General features: G+C 39.7%; 1 protein-coding gene across 3 annotated transcripts in view; it reads right to left on the bottom strand.

Annotated features, from left to right (window-relative positions):
* The window catches only part of galnt1 (UDP-N-acetyl-alpha-D-galactosamine:polypeptide N-acetylgalactosaminyltransferase 1), a 132,653-nt gene that overhangs the window by 24,112 nt on the left and 91,513 nt on the right, over positions 1-17,028 (bottom strand). For all 3 annotated transcript variants that reach the window (XM_078237096.1, XM_078237080.1, XM_078237088.1), the window contains 2 exons: positions 3,976-4,183; positions 108-278 (listed from right to left, as the gene is read on the bottom strand). In XM_078237096.1, the coding sequence (XP_078093222.1) occupies positions 108-278; positions 3,976-4,183 (379 nt within the window). The remainder of the gene's footprint in view (positions 1-107; positions 279-3,975; positions 4,184-17,028) is intronic.

Genomic DNA, 17,028 nt, shown 5'->3' with positions numbered 1-17,028 from the left:
GACATTTGTATGAAATGCTACACTTTGTTTTGATACAATATTATGTTTTCTACACATTGGAAAACCGGTCTTTTGAAAGTACTTCACTGCTCACATTGCATACTTACCTAACTGGGATAGTTCGGTCTCCTTTCCTCCTGTCCATTTCTCTCTGAGGTACAGGATACCACCGGAAGTTCAATTTCCAATTAAATCCACCATAGGTCATATCTGACCCTGCCATGTACTCAAATGTGTCATCACTAATCACATCAATTATTGGGCATACCACAGTACTCCTGAATGAACAAAAGCAACTTTAAGGAAGTGTGAAATCACAAAATGGATTTATCATATAAAGTAACCATATACTTTATAGAAGCATTGGACATTGAAAAGATATAGTAAAATTAGGACAAAAGTTCAAATTCTGTTTTCTGGGAAGAAACGATATTTGGGATCACTTCAATTCGACTTTTTTTTGTATTATATCGGACAAGCCAGTGCGTGTTCCTGGATTTGTCACCGTGTTGTTATTAATGCATCATGTGCAGGAGCAAATAGATTGAACAGTCCAATTATGGCAAAATGAGTGGACAAGTAGAAAAATTATGATGCCATACTTGGTCAAATGCTTTCTTGATGTCAACGGCAGTTACTCTCATGCTCACCACTTGCGTTCAACTTGTTTGTCTATGTTTGGACCAAGGCCAGGAGCTGAGTAGCCCTGGCAGAACTCAAACTGAGTGTCAGAGAGAAGATTATTGCTCAGTAAATGACACTTGATAGCAGTATCGACAACACCTTATATCACTTTGCTGATGATAAGAGAGTAGACTGATGGGGCGGTAATTGGTTGGTTGGATGTCCTGCTTCTAGTGGGAGGACATATCTGGACAATTTGTTATATTGCTGGGTACATGCCAGTGTTGTAGCTATAATGGAACAGCTTGGTTAGGGGCATGGCTAGTTCTGAAGCACAAGTTCTGGCTAGCTCTGAAGCACAAGCACATTACTATTGTAGCAAGAATATTGTCTTTTGGATGAGGTTCTGTGCATATGTAATATATGTGACTTAACAGAGCACCTCGATCCCTGGTTCCAACAGAAACTAAAATATATAATAAGAACCTGGAGCATTATAAAATACTATCTTCTTTGCAGGCTGATTCTGATTACACCTTGGTTTGTACTAGAATCAGGATTGTGGTTACTAGGAATGGGGTGCAAAGTCTAAACGTTAGAAGCAGTCTTCAGGAGTGAATATTAAATAAACTTCTATACAAAGAATGGTGGAAGTTAGGAACATTTTTAGAAATTCCAACTGTTGCTTGATCAACTATGAATTTTAAAAATTGAACATGAATAGATTTTTGCTAACCAAATGTATTAAGCAATACAAGCAAAAATGGGTATACGGATTTTACAGAACAGCCATGATCTAATTGAATAGTGGAACAGCCTCAAGGGACTAAAAGGCTTACTCATCCTTTTCCTATGTAACTCAATTGCCCTGCCTTTATACTCTTATACTACCAGTGGGATTTTCCGCCCACCTTTGCTCCAAGGCCGGAAATTCCTGCCCGAGGTCAACGGACCTTTGCATGGTCCTCCCCCGCCCACTACGATTCCGGTGGTGGGTGGGACGGGAAAATTCCGCCCGACGAGTCCAAGAGATTAAAGCAATACCAAGGGTTATTTATTTGTGGATGGAACACCTAAGAAAATTAAAGTGATTTATTGCTTTATGAAATATCTTTTTTGTGAACTTGAAATTTGAGCATGTATTTATGGAAAAACTAGTGTCCAAGCTCCAAAAATTGTAGATTCTTTTTTACTGACAGGCTTACTAAGTCTGTTCAAGCTTACTTAAGTCAGTTCATACCAATTGCACCGTGAGAAGACCAGAAAAGAAAGGAAATGTTACCCGAGTGTCCTAGTACACCAGTCACTAAAAGCAAGCATGTAGGTACAGTAAGCAGTTAGGAAGGCAAATGGTATGTTGGCCTTCATTGCAGGAGGATTGGAGTAAAGGAATAAGGATGACTTACTGCAGCTGGGCAGGGTCTTGGTGAGACCACACCTGGAATACAGTGCACAGTTTTGGTCTCCTTATCGAAGAAACAATATACTTGCCATAGATGGTGTGCAATAAAAGTTCACCAGGCTGATTCTTTTAAGTTTATTTATTCGAGTCACAAGTAGGCTTACATTAACACTGCAATGAAGTTACTGTAAAAATCCCCCTGTCACCAAACTCCAGCACCTGTTCGGGTACACAGAGAATTTAGCATGGCCAATACATCTAACCAGCATATCTTTCGGACTATGGGAGGAAACTGGAGCATCCAGAGGAAACCTACACATACACGAGGAGAACGTGCAGACTCCACATAGACAGTGACCCAAGCCAGGAATCAAACCCGGATCCTTGGTGCTGTGAGACAACAGTGTAACCACTGTGCCACCATGCGATTCTGGGATGGCAGAATTGTCACACAAGGAGAGATTGGGTTGGCTGGCCCTGTATGCACTATAATTTAGAAGAATGGGAGGGATCTAATTGAAATATTTAAAATTCTGACAGGGCTGGACAAACTGGATGCAGGAATGTTGTTTCAGTTGGTTGGAGGGTTGAGAACAAGGGGCCCAGTCTCAGAATACAAGATAAGCAATTTAGGACTAAGATGAGGGTGGTGAGCTTATTGAATTCTCTACCACAGAAGACTCTGGAGGCTAGATCACCGAATATATTTAAGGAAGAAAGAAATAGATTTCTAGACTCTGAAGGTGTTAAGGGGTATGGGGAGTATGGCATTAAGATAGATCAGTATGGCATCAAGATAGATCAGTCATTATCTTTTTGAATGGCGGAGTAGGTTTGAAGCACCAAATGGCCTCACTCCAGCTCTTATTTTCTATGTTTCTAAACAACAGTAAAACAGAATTAAAAATGCTAGATATCAATAAAGAAATCACAGCCCACTATAACTATCCCCTTTAAAAATGCAATAAACTGCAGGCGTCTGGTTCTAGGAGCTGCAAAACTGTAATGTCAGGAGTAGCAAACTTCCCAAAATGCTAGGAAACAACAAACAAAGTAACTGGTATGAAGAATGTCTAAGTAAAGAATTATTAAATATGCAGATTAAATGAAACTTTTCCTTTAATTATTAGCTATAATTTTGAAAATCTATTGTTTTATAATTTGCTAAAACAAAATAATTAAAAAATAACTTATTTTGTTGAGACATGATGTGATTTTATATCTTTGAAGCTTATTTTTTGCTAGTGATATTTTTGATAGGACCTCAAAATGTGTTATGTGCAATAATGCTCAGCCAACACTAAAATAATAAATATAAAGTGCTGAATTTAAATGCAAACCTTAATGACCAAAAGCAGTCAGCACAGTAACCCAGGAGTTCCCATGCAGGCTGAATACAGGTTACTTTAAGTTACTGCACATGTGAAGCTGAGCAAAAAACATTTCAAGAGCCTGTGCCCAGCAAAAAATTTAATTAGACGGAACATTGGCAGTCAGTCTGAAGTCTCAGTTTGGCTCAATTATTAGCACTCTTGCCAGATTGTGGGTTCAACTTGCACATTGAACTTGAACTGGATTTGAACACACAACATAGGCTGACACGTTTGTGCAGTACTGAAGGGGAGCTACATTGTCAGGATGTCATCATTTGGATGTGTTCCTTCTGCCTGATGCATGGTGCAGGTTGATGATACAGATATTAAGGCCATATTCAAAGATGAGAATAGTGACCCAGTAAACATTCAACTCTACAAAATAAAGTTGGTTATTCATTTAATTAGCTGTCCATGACAACCTTATGTAATGAAAGTGGCTGCACTTCAAAAATAATTCATCATTGTTCAGTGCAAGCTCATTTTTTGTCTTCTGATTACCCGTTTAGTGTTACTAACATTTGAAGCCCAGCTGAAACTTTTAACGATTGTGCTTTTATACAAAATTATTTTTACCTGTCCAGTTTAATCCTTGCCAGTAGTGGTTCCAGCCAGCCCAATGTGCATTCGCAATGTGCGTCCAAGAATGTGATCACTTGTCCTGTAGAAGCTGCTGCCCCTTTCAGTCTTGCTCGGATCAAACCAGAGCGCTGTTCCATGCGTAAAATCCTAACAGGTACTTGCAATTTCTTCACATATTTCTCTAAAGGCTTGTTCAAAAAATCTGGAAGACAATTTAATTATTTTTTGTTGAAAACATTTACAAAGTTATCTTCGATAATTTTTTTTAAAAGTGTAACAACCCTGCAGCAGCATTGCACAATGAAAATGTTACAATTTTTTGAAGGTTGTTCGACGATATTTCCAAACAAGTTTTACATGAGATCACCATTCCAATATATCCTAGCAACACAGTTTAGTTTCTACTAAGAATTCAAAGATGAATGAAAATGATGTCGTTAGTTCAGAGATGGATTCCTTTCTGAGTTTCTAAATGCTGAGTTGCAACAGTTTTCTCTGTACTATCTTCAAATTGTTGGAACAAAATCCTTCTTCACATTGGGACTGATTTGCAGTGGATATTGTAGAAAATTGTGGGTTTCCTCACTGATAACAAGAACTTTCAACAAAGGTAGTTTATCCGAGCTCAACAGCTACATACAACACTGTGCTCTGCCTGTGCTCCTCGGGATAATTCGTGCTCCTGCCACATGACCTCTCTTGTAGCCGCATCATCACATTCTCATTTGGTCTATACCTTCCCTATTTAATTGGGACACTCAGTAGCATGAGATGTAACAGTGTGCCCAATAGGAAACTATGTACAGACTTGTGTGACATACAATTCAACAAACTGATAATGCATAACTGTTTACATGTGTAGAGGCACGGGTTAAGCTATAGCAACTAGTACATAGACTATCACATCTCCTCCCACCCCCCACACTTTTTCTATTGGAAAGAAATGCCAAAATTTGAAAGTAAGTTCTAAGTTAAGTGGTATAAAGTAATGGAATTTTGTATTCAGCCTGCTCAGGTGCACTGAATGTGAGATTACACTGGTTGGTGTTGCAGTGTTTGTGGCCAGTGTCCTCTCCGTTAGTAACACTGGACATTTTGTCTGTGTGTTCATCAGGTGCAGGATTCGCTGCATTGGCCTTTGAGAGCCTGCATGTCTGCTGGTGCAGAGGGCTGGTGTAATAGGCTGGATGATTGAAGCGGTGTGTTATCTGTTATTTGCAGGAGGTAACAGCGATTTTATACCTAGTGGCATCATATGAGGTAAACATGTAACTGTTCGATTGCGGGGCATTACTGCGTATGACCACCAACTGGTCATGGCCACATGCGGTCTGAATCCTGGCTGCTTGGTGTAGAGTTAGAGGGCCGAGTCTGTGAGCATCTTGATCAGAATGCATTTTGTTTCTCAATATATTCTAAATTGGAATCCATGGTTGCTGCTGAAAATGCTAATGTATGTCAAGTGAGGCCAGGAATGGTGCCAGCCATCTACTAGTGCTACATTACATGCTTAGACCTTAATAGGTTCACGCGTTGGCCATACCATGTAATTATTAGCATATGCATGAAAATACTTTGCTCACTAATTTAATTTGTTTTAAAATAGCAGCCAAAATATGTCATGCAGGGTACTTGGCAAACTGTTCAACAGTTTTCACTTACACAAATAGCCAATCTTTGGTGTGTGCCATTTCCTTTTTGCTATCTCTTTGCAATTTTCTTTTGCTTCCTGTAGGAAGCAACTGGCAGAGGAAAGACTTGCAACAGGAAGGCCCTGTTCCCAACTGCAACTCAGTTTTCAACTAAACTGGATATTTTTCATAGCTTTTCTACCACTAATGTCCATGATATTGAGAGACATTTTCTAATTCATAATTATTTTTAAAGAACATTAAATAGCCTTGTTTTCCAATTCTCAGCTGCTTCACCATTCACTCTAACCAGAGCTGGAAGGGTGTGGGTTCAGGTCCCATTCCAGAGAATTGAGCAGATAATTTAACGCATTTAGGGAGTGCTACACTGCCTGTCAGTCTTTTGAATTCTCTCAAATGGGTGTTGTGGATCCTGTGGTACTATTCAAAAAAGTGCAGATGAGTTTGCCCAGTATCTTGGTCAATACTTACCCTCAAATAACATCTAAAAATAAATTAACTGGTCATTTACCTACAGTAATCATTTATGGCAGATTGCCGTATGCAAACTGGCTGCCACATTACATACTTTACAACAGTGAATACATTTCAAGGGTTATTAATGACAGTGAGTGAGGCAGATACGAGAACTCAGGACTTCCAGTCCTGAGTTCCCAACAGGTTCAAGGTTCTTGTGTGGATAAGAGCAGGGTGGATGAGCAAACTGACCACAGAACTGTGTTGCAGGGAGTCATTCAAGTGCAGGGAGTAAAAAGGAATATATTTATAGTATAGTTAGGGGAATACTGTTCTCTACTTCCAAGAGTGTCCTGAAGGTTGTTGCCTGCACATCACCAGGGTTAAGGACATCTTCTTGAGGTTGGAGATGAACCTGGAATGGGAATGGAAGGATCCAGTTGTAGTGGTCCTTATGGGTACCAATGACAAACATAGGATTAAGAAAGTGATTCTGTTGAGGGAGTATGAACAACTTGGGGCCAAATTAAAAAGGGACCAAAAGACAACAATCTCTGTAGTCACAAGCAATCTGGCATAACACAGATCAAAGACAGATGTGGAAGAAATGGGTTTTGATTCATGGGAACTGGCACCAATACAGGGGAAAGAAGGAGCTAAAGTATTGGCATGGTGTTCACTTAAGACCATATTGGAACCAGTATCCTGTCAAAACCATATAACTAGGGTTATAGGGAGGGCTTTAATCCACAGTGGGTTGGGGTTCACACAAGGAGACATTCAAAAAGTTAAAGAGAAAAGACAAGGCAGGGTACAGATATGGCTAAAGTAACTAGAAGTGTGATAAGAAGGGAAAGAATATACAAACATAAGAGTACATCAGTAACCATGATCAGAGAATTGAAATTACTTTAAAATTACTTTAAAAAGTGGAGGAGGAGGGGAAATTGGGTGAAGGGAGATTTAAAACCCAAAATAAAATTTGAGGCAATAGAAATGTATATTGGTATAAAAGCGTATAAAGACAAATTGAGTGGACAGGAAGTGATTGACAGTTTAATGGTAAAAGCGCAAAGTATAAGGGAATAGAATGAAAAATTAAAATTGAAGTCATTTTATCTGAATGTGCAGAGCATTCACAAAATAATAACTGAATTAGTGGCATAAATAGAGACTAATGGTTTAAGTCTGAGGGCCTTTGCAGAGATATGGTTACAAGGTAACCAAGGTTGAAAAATAATATTCCAGGGTACATAACAATTTTAAAAAAATAATGGACAAGGAGGATGGTTGACCCTGATAATAAAGGATGGTCCAAGGACACTGGTGAAAAAGGATATTGTTTCAGAAAAACAGCTAGAAGAATCAGTATGGATAAAGTAACAAGACTCACAACACCAGGTTAAAGTCCAAAATCACAAGCTTTCGGAGCACTGCTCCACTCACCTGATGAAGGAGCAGCACTCCGAAAGCTCATGATTTCAGGTATATCTGTTGAACTTTAACCTGGTGCTGGGAGACTTTTATTGTGCCCACCCACATCTCCACAGTATGGATAAAGATTAGGAACAGCCACTTCCATAGTCTTCAGTCATCAACATTTCAAACTGATGGTCACTCACCATGTGCCAGGCCATACTGACTCCACCATCCACACTGTCTCAATTTGCATTGTTGATGTAAAAAAAAAACTTTATCCCAAATAACGGTTACTTGAGAATTTTTATTTGATAAAATATGTAAAAAAAAGTGTCTCAATGTAATTTATAAATTTACTTTTTGGTTTTCCTGTAAGAAGTTATGATACTATTTTGGTACTATAATTCCACAGGGAAAAAGGTGAAAACAGTAACTGCTTAATGCAGTGGTTCCCAAACTTTTTCACTGGGCCGCACTTTCAGAATAAAAATTTGCTCGCGCCACACCGAATTTTTTATTGATAAGAAATACATTCAAAAACAAAAAAACCAATTCATAGCAGTGCTTGATTCATAACACAGAACACAACTACTTTATAATATGATCATAGGACATCCAGAAAGTATAAAACAATCACTTTGGAAAAATATCTAATCCATGTTTAAAAAAGGAAGGAGACAAAAGGCGGTCAGCTTAACGTCTGTAGTAGGGAAAATGCTGGAATCCATTATTAAAGAGGAGATAGCAGGGCATCTGGATAGAAATGGTTCGATCAATCAGACGCAGCATGGATTCATGAGGGGAAAGTCGTGCTTGACGAACATGTTGGATTTTTATGAAGATGTGACTAGGGCGGTTGATGGAGGAGAACCGGTGGATGCGGTGTTTTTGGATTTCCAAAAGGCGTTTGATAAGGTGCCCCATAAAAGGCTACTGAAGAAGATTAGGGCACACGGAGTTGGGGGTAGTGTGTTAAAGTGGATTGGGGACTGGCTATCCGACAGGAAGCAAAGAGTCGGAATAAATGGGTGTTTTTCCGGTTGGAGGAAGGTAACTAGTGGCGTGCCGCAGGGATCGGTACTCGGGCCGCAACTATTTACCATTTATATAGATGATCTGGAGGAGGGGACGGAGTGTAGGGTAACGAAGTTTGCAGACGACACAAAGATAAGTGGAAAAGTGAATCGTGTGGAGGACGGAGAAGATCTGCAGAGAGATTTGGACAGGCTGAGTGAGTGGGCGAGGATATGGCAAATGGAGTATAACATTGAGAAATGCGAGGTTATACACTTTGGAGGAAATAATAACAAATGGGATTACTATCTCAATGGAAACAAATTAAAACATGCTACCGTGCAAAGGGACCTGGGGGTCCTTGTGCATGAGACGCAAAAGCCCAGTCTGCAGGTACAACAGGTGATCAAGAAGGCAAATGGGATGTTGGCCTATATTGCGAAGGGGATAGAATATAAAAGCAGGGATGTCTTGATGCACCTGTACAGGGCATTGGTGAGGCCGCAGCTGGAATACTGTGTGCAGTATTGGTCCCCTTATATGAGGAAGGATATATTGGCATTGGAGGGAGTGCAGAGAAGGTTCACCAGGTTGATACCGGAGATGAGGGGTTTGGATTATGAGGAGAGGCTGAGGAGATTGGGTTTGTACTCGTTGGAGTTTAGAAGGATGAGGGGGGATCTTATGGAGACTTATAAGATAATGCGGGGGCTGGATAGGGTGGAGGCGGAGAGATTCTTTCCACTTAGTAAGGAAGTTAAAACTAGAGGACACAGCCTCAAAATAAAGGGGGGTCGGTTTAAGACAGAGTTGAGGAGGAACTTCTTCTCCCAGAGGGTGGTGAATCTCTGGAATTCTCTGCCCATTGAGGTGGTGGAGGCTACCTCGCTGAATATGTTTAAAGCGCGGATGGATGGATTCCTGATCGGTAAGGGAATTAAGGGTTATGGGGATCAGGCGGGTAAGTGGTACTGATCCACGTCAGATCAGCCATGATCTTATTGAATGGCGGGGCAGGCTCGAGGGGCTAGATGGCCTACTCCTGCTCCTATTTCTTATGTTCTTATGTTCTTATGTTTAAATGTTTCTTTGATTGTCCTTGAATCTTCCCGCCACACTTGCCATCCTCTCTTGCTGCACCAGTGTGGCGCGCCGCACCCTTTGGGAACCACTGGCTTAATGCATTTCACACATACAGATAGGATACATCAAAAAGGGGCTGGATGCTCCCAGCATTCAAAAAACATTTTCTACTTCAAGTCTTAGCAGAACCTAAGTCTCCGGCCCAGAAGTAGCAATCTTGTGTGTGAAAACTTCCTCCAGGCATGCCTGGCACCAAATGACCAATTTTATGACAAAATGTAGCAATTTATTTCCTCCAGCATCTCAAAATTTTGAAATAGATTTGTTGCGCTATCTTAAGCTAGATATACAGATTTGATTCAAGGAAGGAAGACAAAAATAATTTTTTTAAATGCTTGAGTGATTTGACTGGCTAATTTTGTGGCAGTGGCTGGTTTCAGATTGGTAACTTTGAAACAGATTTATGTGATTTAATTGGCTGGTTTGTGATTAGTGGTAGTACTTTATGCATTTTCCTATGCGTAGGTTAAGTGACAATTTCTCTGACCTATCTATCTTCGAATGAATCACATGATTAACAAATGTTGAATAACTGAGCCATCAGTTGCAAGCTTTGGTGCATGAGTGATTCTTTGAAGTGTGATGAAACAATTTTCCCATCTGCTAGATACAAGATTTCTAATTTTTTATAAGATAGAAAAATAAACACTGTGCTCTTAAACATAAAAAGAAAGGTTTCACAGTGGATTAAATTAAACCAGATGAATATTTCATTACAAGTTATTGTGCACCATAACATCACGACTAAAGAATTCAGTGTTGGGTTATATACTGTGTACAGTATATTGGCTTGCATTCACAATTCACGTTTTGCATTTATACACATGCACACCAAATTTATGATACTGTGTATCACGTGATTTATCTCAGACTGTAGCCCAGTTAGAACTTAATGGGAACAAAACTCATACAATTTATATAACCCTAATAAAATCAATTGTTTTAACTTGCCATTTCTTAGTTTAGAAGCTGACTTTCATCACAATACTACTACTTTTCATCAGTATACAAACATCTTAACTATTCAAAATTATGGAGCTGTAATGTTAAAAGGTTGAGGAGAGAAAACACTTTTCTGCCACGCAATACAGCATCTAAAAACCATTCAGTGCATTCAACACCTTAACAATTGCATTTTAAATATTCTTCTAAACTGGCCTCTGATTCTTTGTGATAATCTGAAAATTATGCCTTATTTACTTTTTCACTTACCAGTGGAAATACTTTTCCCATTTGCATCATGAAAATGTCCCAATTTTGAACACTTTAATCAGGTCTCCTGGTAAACTTTATTTGTTTTGATGAAAAAGGAGCCCAACAGCTTGAGTTGCTTTACATTGGTAGGAAGCGCTTTCCCTCCCTAAGTCATTGTCCTCTGTGCATGACTACTTAAACATGACAAACTACAGCCTTTGAAACTAACATGTGAAACATCCTCTTCATTCAGGAATTTGTCAAGTTAAAAAAGTAAGCTGCTAGGTTATAAGGGCTGGTCTTGCATGCCCCGCTGCTGCTGCCAGCAAGAATGTACTGTAGCAAGACTGAAGAATCCCAACTGCAGGTGAGGTTCAGAGGATTCCGGCCAAGATCTCCTGGAGGTTTGTTTGATCGCCTAAGTTCTTTGAGTTCCTTTGAAAGAATGGGCTGCAGGTTTCTTTGCATGGTTGTGGGATGGTTCACTAACATACTATACATCTGGATGGAGTACCTTGATGAACTGCCTGGCTCTTTTTGTAGATCACAGAGACCATAGTTACAATAACTATCAAGAGTGCTAATGGTACCTCCAACATTATAATAAGTGTAAAGGTTTTTGATGACTGCATCTCTTGAGACAGAAACATAGAACCTTTGGTACAAAAATACTCAGATCCATCCTGTTTGTCTTTATACTCAACCAGCAAATGTATCGGATGGTGCCTTATTCTTCACTTTCCAATCTTGGCTTGAAGATCATTCCATTTGTGGTACAGTGGCACAGTGGTTAGCACTATTGCCTCAGAGCACCAGGGGCCCGGTTCAATTCCTGGCTTGGGCCACTGTCTGTGCAGAGTCTGTATGTTCATTCAGTGTCTGCGTGGTTTTACTCTAGATGCTCCGGTTTCCTCCCATAGACTGAAACGCGTGCTGGTTAGGTGCACTGGCCATGTAAATTCTCCCTCAGTGTACCTGAACAGGTGCCGGAGTGTGGTGACTTGAGGATTTTCACAGTAACTTCATTGCACTGTTAATGTAAGCCTACTTGTGACACTAATAGATAAACTTAAACTTATTTCCTCGCAAACCTCATGCATTTCAAATTACAAACGCTAATATCATTATTGTTGACTTCCTTTCAACCCAATGTCAAGAATAAGGCTTGGTGTAACTTGAAAAAGACAATCTTATTTTGTGTTCAAAGAAAGATCCAGAATTGGGATAATCAAAAATGGTACACAGAAGAATTTAATTTGAATAAGGAATATATAGCTATATAATAAGCAAAACGCAACTACATTTTCTTTCTTTGTCAATGTTTATCAATGATGTGGAGATGCCAACGCTAGATTGAGGTGGGCACAGTAAGAAGCCTCACAATATCAGGTTAAAGTCCAACAGGTTTATTTGGGATCATGAGCTTTTGCAGCGCTGCTCCACTCACCTGAAAAGACTCGCATTCCAACCGTTATCTTGCAATTGTGTCTTTGCTATATATGCCATGTTTGTGAAACCTACCTCTCCACTCATTTGATGAAGGAGCAGTGCTCCGAAAGCTCGTGATTCCAAATAAACTTGTTGGCCTTTAACCTGGCGTTGTGAGATTTCTTACAATATTTATCCACAGTATATCTCAGATGGATTTTCTAAATATTGTGCCATCTTATGGGGATGGAAACTTTCTACGTTTAGTATTCAAGATATGGAAAGAGTACAGCTGAAAAAAAGAGCCATGCTGTCAAAGCTTTTTGCCTTGCACTCATCAGGGCGGATTTGCAAGAATAATAAATCTCAAAGGGAACAACAATTTATACTGCATGAGAAGAGGTTGGTGATTGGTAGAGCTAATACTTCATGGCAAGAGGAAAAGTTTCAACGGCATTTCTCTTTTTTTTTAAAAGGCAAAGCTCAAGTTCTGTATTGTATTACTAAATGACTAAAGGACAATAGCATGAGTCTTTTCAGCCAAATCAAAAGAACAAATGTTGGCCAAGCTACAGAGAGGATATTGTCAGGGCTGCAGAATTTTAGCCATGAGGCAAGATTGGATAGGTTGGAGTTGCTTTCTTTTGAACAGAGAATGCCGAGAGGAAAATTTAATTGAGTATAAGATTATGAGGTGCCTGGATAAGAGCAGATAGGTAGGATTTATTTCCCTTAGCAGGGTCATCAATAATCAGTTGGTATAGACTTGAAAGTAATTGGTTGAAGGATTGGAGCTACTGAAGAGAATTTTTCACACAGAAGGTTGTGAAATGAACTGCTGAAAGGGTGGTGAAAGTTTCAAATGCTCTTCACATTTAAAAAATGTGCTTCAATATGCACTAGAAATACATAAACTACAAGACTACAGGCCAAGACCTGGAAAGAGAGATTAGACAAATTGTTCTTTCTCAGCCAGCAGACATGATGGACTGAATGGCCTTCTTCTGTGCTGTAAATTTTTCTGATTCCATGTCTGCAAAATGTCTGCTAACCATAAGAGTCCTAATGGAATGGGTGGTGTTTTTTGGTTCATTAAGTCAATATTTCGTGGAAATCCATTTCCCATTATACAAACAGTTGAGAACTTAGAATCATAGAATCCCTACAGTGCAGAAGGAGGCCATTCGGCCCATCGAGTCTGCACTGACCACAATCCCACCCAGGCCCTATCCCCATAACCCCATGCATATGCCATAGCTAGTCCCCCTGACACTAAGGGGCAATTTAACATGGCCAATTCACTTAACCTGTACATCTTTGGACTGTGGGAAGAAACCGGAGCACCCGGAGGAAACCCATGCAGACACGGGGAGAATATGCCACCTCTACACAGACAGTGACCCTAGCCGGGAATCAAACCCAGGTCTCTGGCGTTGTGAGGCAGCAGTGCAAACCACTGTGCCGTCCTCTTCTTTAAAAATATTGTACCTTTATCTTCCCTTACAACCACATGACAGTCTGTTAGAAAGAATGTATAGCTTTAAGTTTAATTCACATTTTGTATTTGTACGTTAAGAAATGTGAAACCTGGGTCTCGTTTCATTTACAGCTTTTCTGCGAGTTGGGTGTCGGGAAGTCTCGTTTGTATCCATGCAATTTTAATGTGGTTTTACAACTCAAAAATGAAGAGATGGATTACCAACGGGTTCGTAGTTTTGTGATGTTTTTACAACAAATAAAAACTGTGCTGTTGCCTAGTCATGATGTGGAGATGCCGGCGTTGGACTGGGGTAAACACAGTAAGAAGTTTAACAACACCAGGTTAAAGTCCAACAGGTTTATTTGGTAGCAAAAGCCACACAAGCTTTCGGAGCTCCAAGCCCCTTCTTCAGGTGAGTGGGAATTCTGTTCACAAACAGGGCATATAAAGACACAGACTCAATTTACATGAATAATGGTTGGAATGCGAATACTTACAGCTAATCAAGTCTTTAAGAAACAAAACAACGTGAGTGGAGCTCATGTAAATTGAGTCTGTGTCTTTATATGCCCTGTTTGTGAACAGAATTCCCACTCACCTGAAGAAGGGGCTTGGAGCTCCGAAAGCTTGTGTGGTTTTTGCTACCAAATAAACCTGTTGGACTTTAACCTGGTGTTGTTAAACTTCTTGCTGTTGCCTAGTGACAGGCATCCAGAAACAGACAAAAGAAAGGCTGTTTAGTCAGTTAGTGTGCGGATATCAGAGAATGCAGGCAGGAAGTCTAAAACTTTCCTGAAGACTACGGGGAACAGAGTTTAGGGAACTCATGCTTGCTTTGAAGTTAAACTAATAACGAGTTTAGAGCGCATATTTATGGGTGTCTTGGGGAGAGATACCAATTGAGGAAGAGTGTACATTTAGAAATCTGCTGGAAGAAAACGGTATGAAACTGAGCCAGCCCAAGTCTTGGTGTTGAGATTGTGGTAAATCTTCACTAGGGTTCTTACGTCTGTAACAGTGTTGATGGGATAAAAGGAATGGTGTGAGATTGGATTGTTTTCTGGTATTTGTAGTGAAAATTTTCCAACCTTTTTTCTGGTGCAATATAGTTAATTTTGTTTGTTTAATAAACGTTTTATTCTGTGTGTTAAAAGTCTACTGTCAGATTTCTTGCGCTGTTCAGTAACTGACTTACATGGTTTTCTCAAAAAAAAGCAAGTTTACGATCTACCAAGGCAGGTTTCACTCAGGGACCCTTGTCCAGTATTATCAGCTGGGATCATAGCAAATGTTAATTTCAAATTTATATGCAACACGAAATTGGATGTGGTCTGAGAACTGCTTTGTCTCATCTCAGGTGAAATGTGAAAAGATATGCAGTAGTCTCATCTTATGACAATAGGCTAATAGTTTTCGTAAGTCGAACTTTAAATTAATTTACTGCACCAATACAGCAAGTGTCATCATTTGCTGGTGTGATAAGATTCCAATTCCTTGGTGGTTTAAGACACTAACTGGTTACAAGAAAGTAAAGTCGTAATTCAGAAGAAACCTATTTACCCATACAGTGATGAAAATGTGGAACTTGTTACCAGTAATTGAAGCGAACAGCATGGATGTATTTAAGGAGATGTTAGATAAAAGTATCTGAAGGAGGGAACAGAGGTTTTGCTGGTATTGCTCGGTGAGGAAGAATGGAAAGAGGCTTTAATGAATCATAATCACGAGTGAAGATTGGTTATGATCATAGAATCCCTACAGTGCAGAAGGAGGCCATTTGGTCCATCAAGTCTGCACCGACCACAATCCCACCCAGGCCCTATTTCCGCAACCCCACATGTTTACCCTGTTAATCCCCTCGACACTAGGGTCAATTTAGCATGGCCAATCAACCTGCACCGCACATCTTTGAACTTTGGAAGGAAACCGGAGCACCCGGAGGAAACCCACACAGACACGGGGAGAATGTGCAAACTCCACAGACAGGGACCAGAGGCCTAAATTGAACCCGGGTCCCTGATGCTGTGAAGCAGCAGTGCTAACCACTGCGCCACCGTGAATGACCTGTTTCTGTATTGTACATTCTATATAATCCTTTGATTCTAATCCTCCCCACTTCCTTCATAAATTTGGGCATTTGAAAAAAGGTGATTCCCTGAACTCTTAAACAACTGTCACTATAATAAATTTAAACAATTAGGTACAAATAATTTTGAAATTACCCAATGTAACTGTTCATTTTTCTTCTCTGAATGTAATTCACCATCAATATATATATATGAATAAATATTGTCCCACTGACGTGCCAAAAGCTATTAGGACATTCAAATGTTGCATTGGATACTAGGGTATTGCGCACTAGCAACTGACACCATGCAAGATCCATCCTAGTCAGGTGGCTTCTCCCAACCCTACCATATTTAAGCATCTAGTTTTAAACAATAACGTTTATTTCCTCAGATCAAAAGTTAAACAACTGGCATAACTAATGAAACTTCAAACGGCACAGAATAAGAGCCAAGGGACCCAATATTAGTTCTCAATTCATTCAACTTCCATATCAAAGTACCAAAGCTCTCATGGTGGAAATATCAACAACTCAACTCATGTCAACATTCCTGCTCACTTTTCAAAAACTATTTTGAAACACAAATAAAACAGCATATTAGAATGTCTTATTTTAATATTTGAATGTTTTGTTAAAGTAGCCAATGATACCTAGTTGTTCTTTTACATTTTCTGTGTAAGTAAGTAACCATAATTCCAATCTTTCTTTTGCGGCCTTACAGTGAACTTTGCAACCTGATGGCTTCACTTCCATACAGCCGCTCTGGTAAAGTATCTGGCTGTTCCAGAAAGTTTACAGTCTTGAATTGTGTTATTGTTCCTAACCACCATGGTCGTAGGAGGTAGATAAGTTCAAAGATTTACAACTTTCAGTGAAGAAACTTCTCATTTCAGTATTAAAACACCCCCCACATCCTGAGACTCAAGCCTTCTAAGAACTTTATACTCTTCAATAAGATCAACCCTCATTGACTCCAGAGCACACAGGGCCAAATTCTATTTAATCTCTCCTGATGGGGAGAGAGGGATGCTGTAAGAATCAATACAGTCAATCTTCAATGCAGCCCCTATAAAGGAAATTATTCCTTTCTTAGGTAAGCAGACCAAAACCATGGCCGGGATTCTCCCAAAAAAATTCTAAGTGCCGAATTTGCATGAAAACCGGAGTAAATCATGCTGGTGTTTTTAGTGGGA

Source organism: Mustelus asterias, chromosome 2, assembly GCF_964213995.1.
Source record: "Mustelus asterias chromosome 2, sMusAst1.hap1.1, whole genome shotgun sequence".
In the NCBI taxonomy this organism is placed as follows: Eukaryota; Metazoa; Chordata; class Chondrichthyes; order Carcharhiniformes; family Triakidae; genus Mustelus; species Mustelus asterias.
Note: the sequence above shows the minus strand (reverse complement) of the source record. Positions and strands in the feature narration are given on the sequence as shown.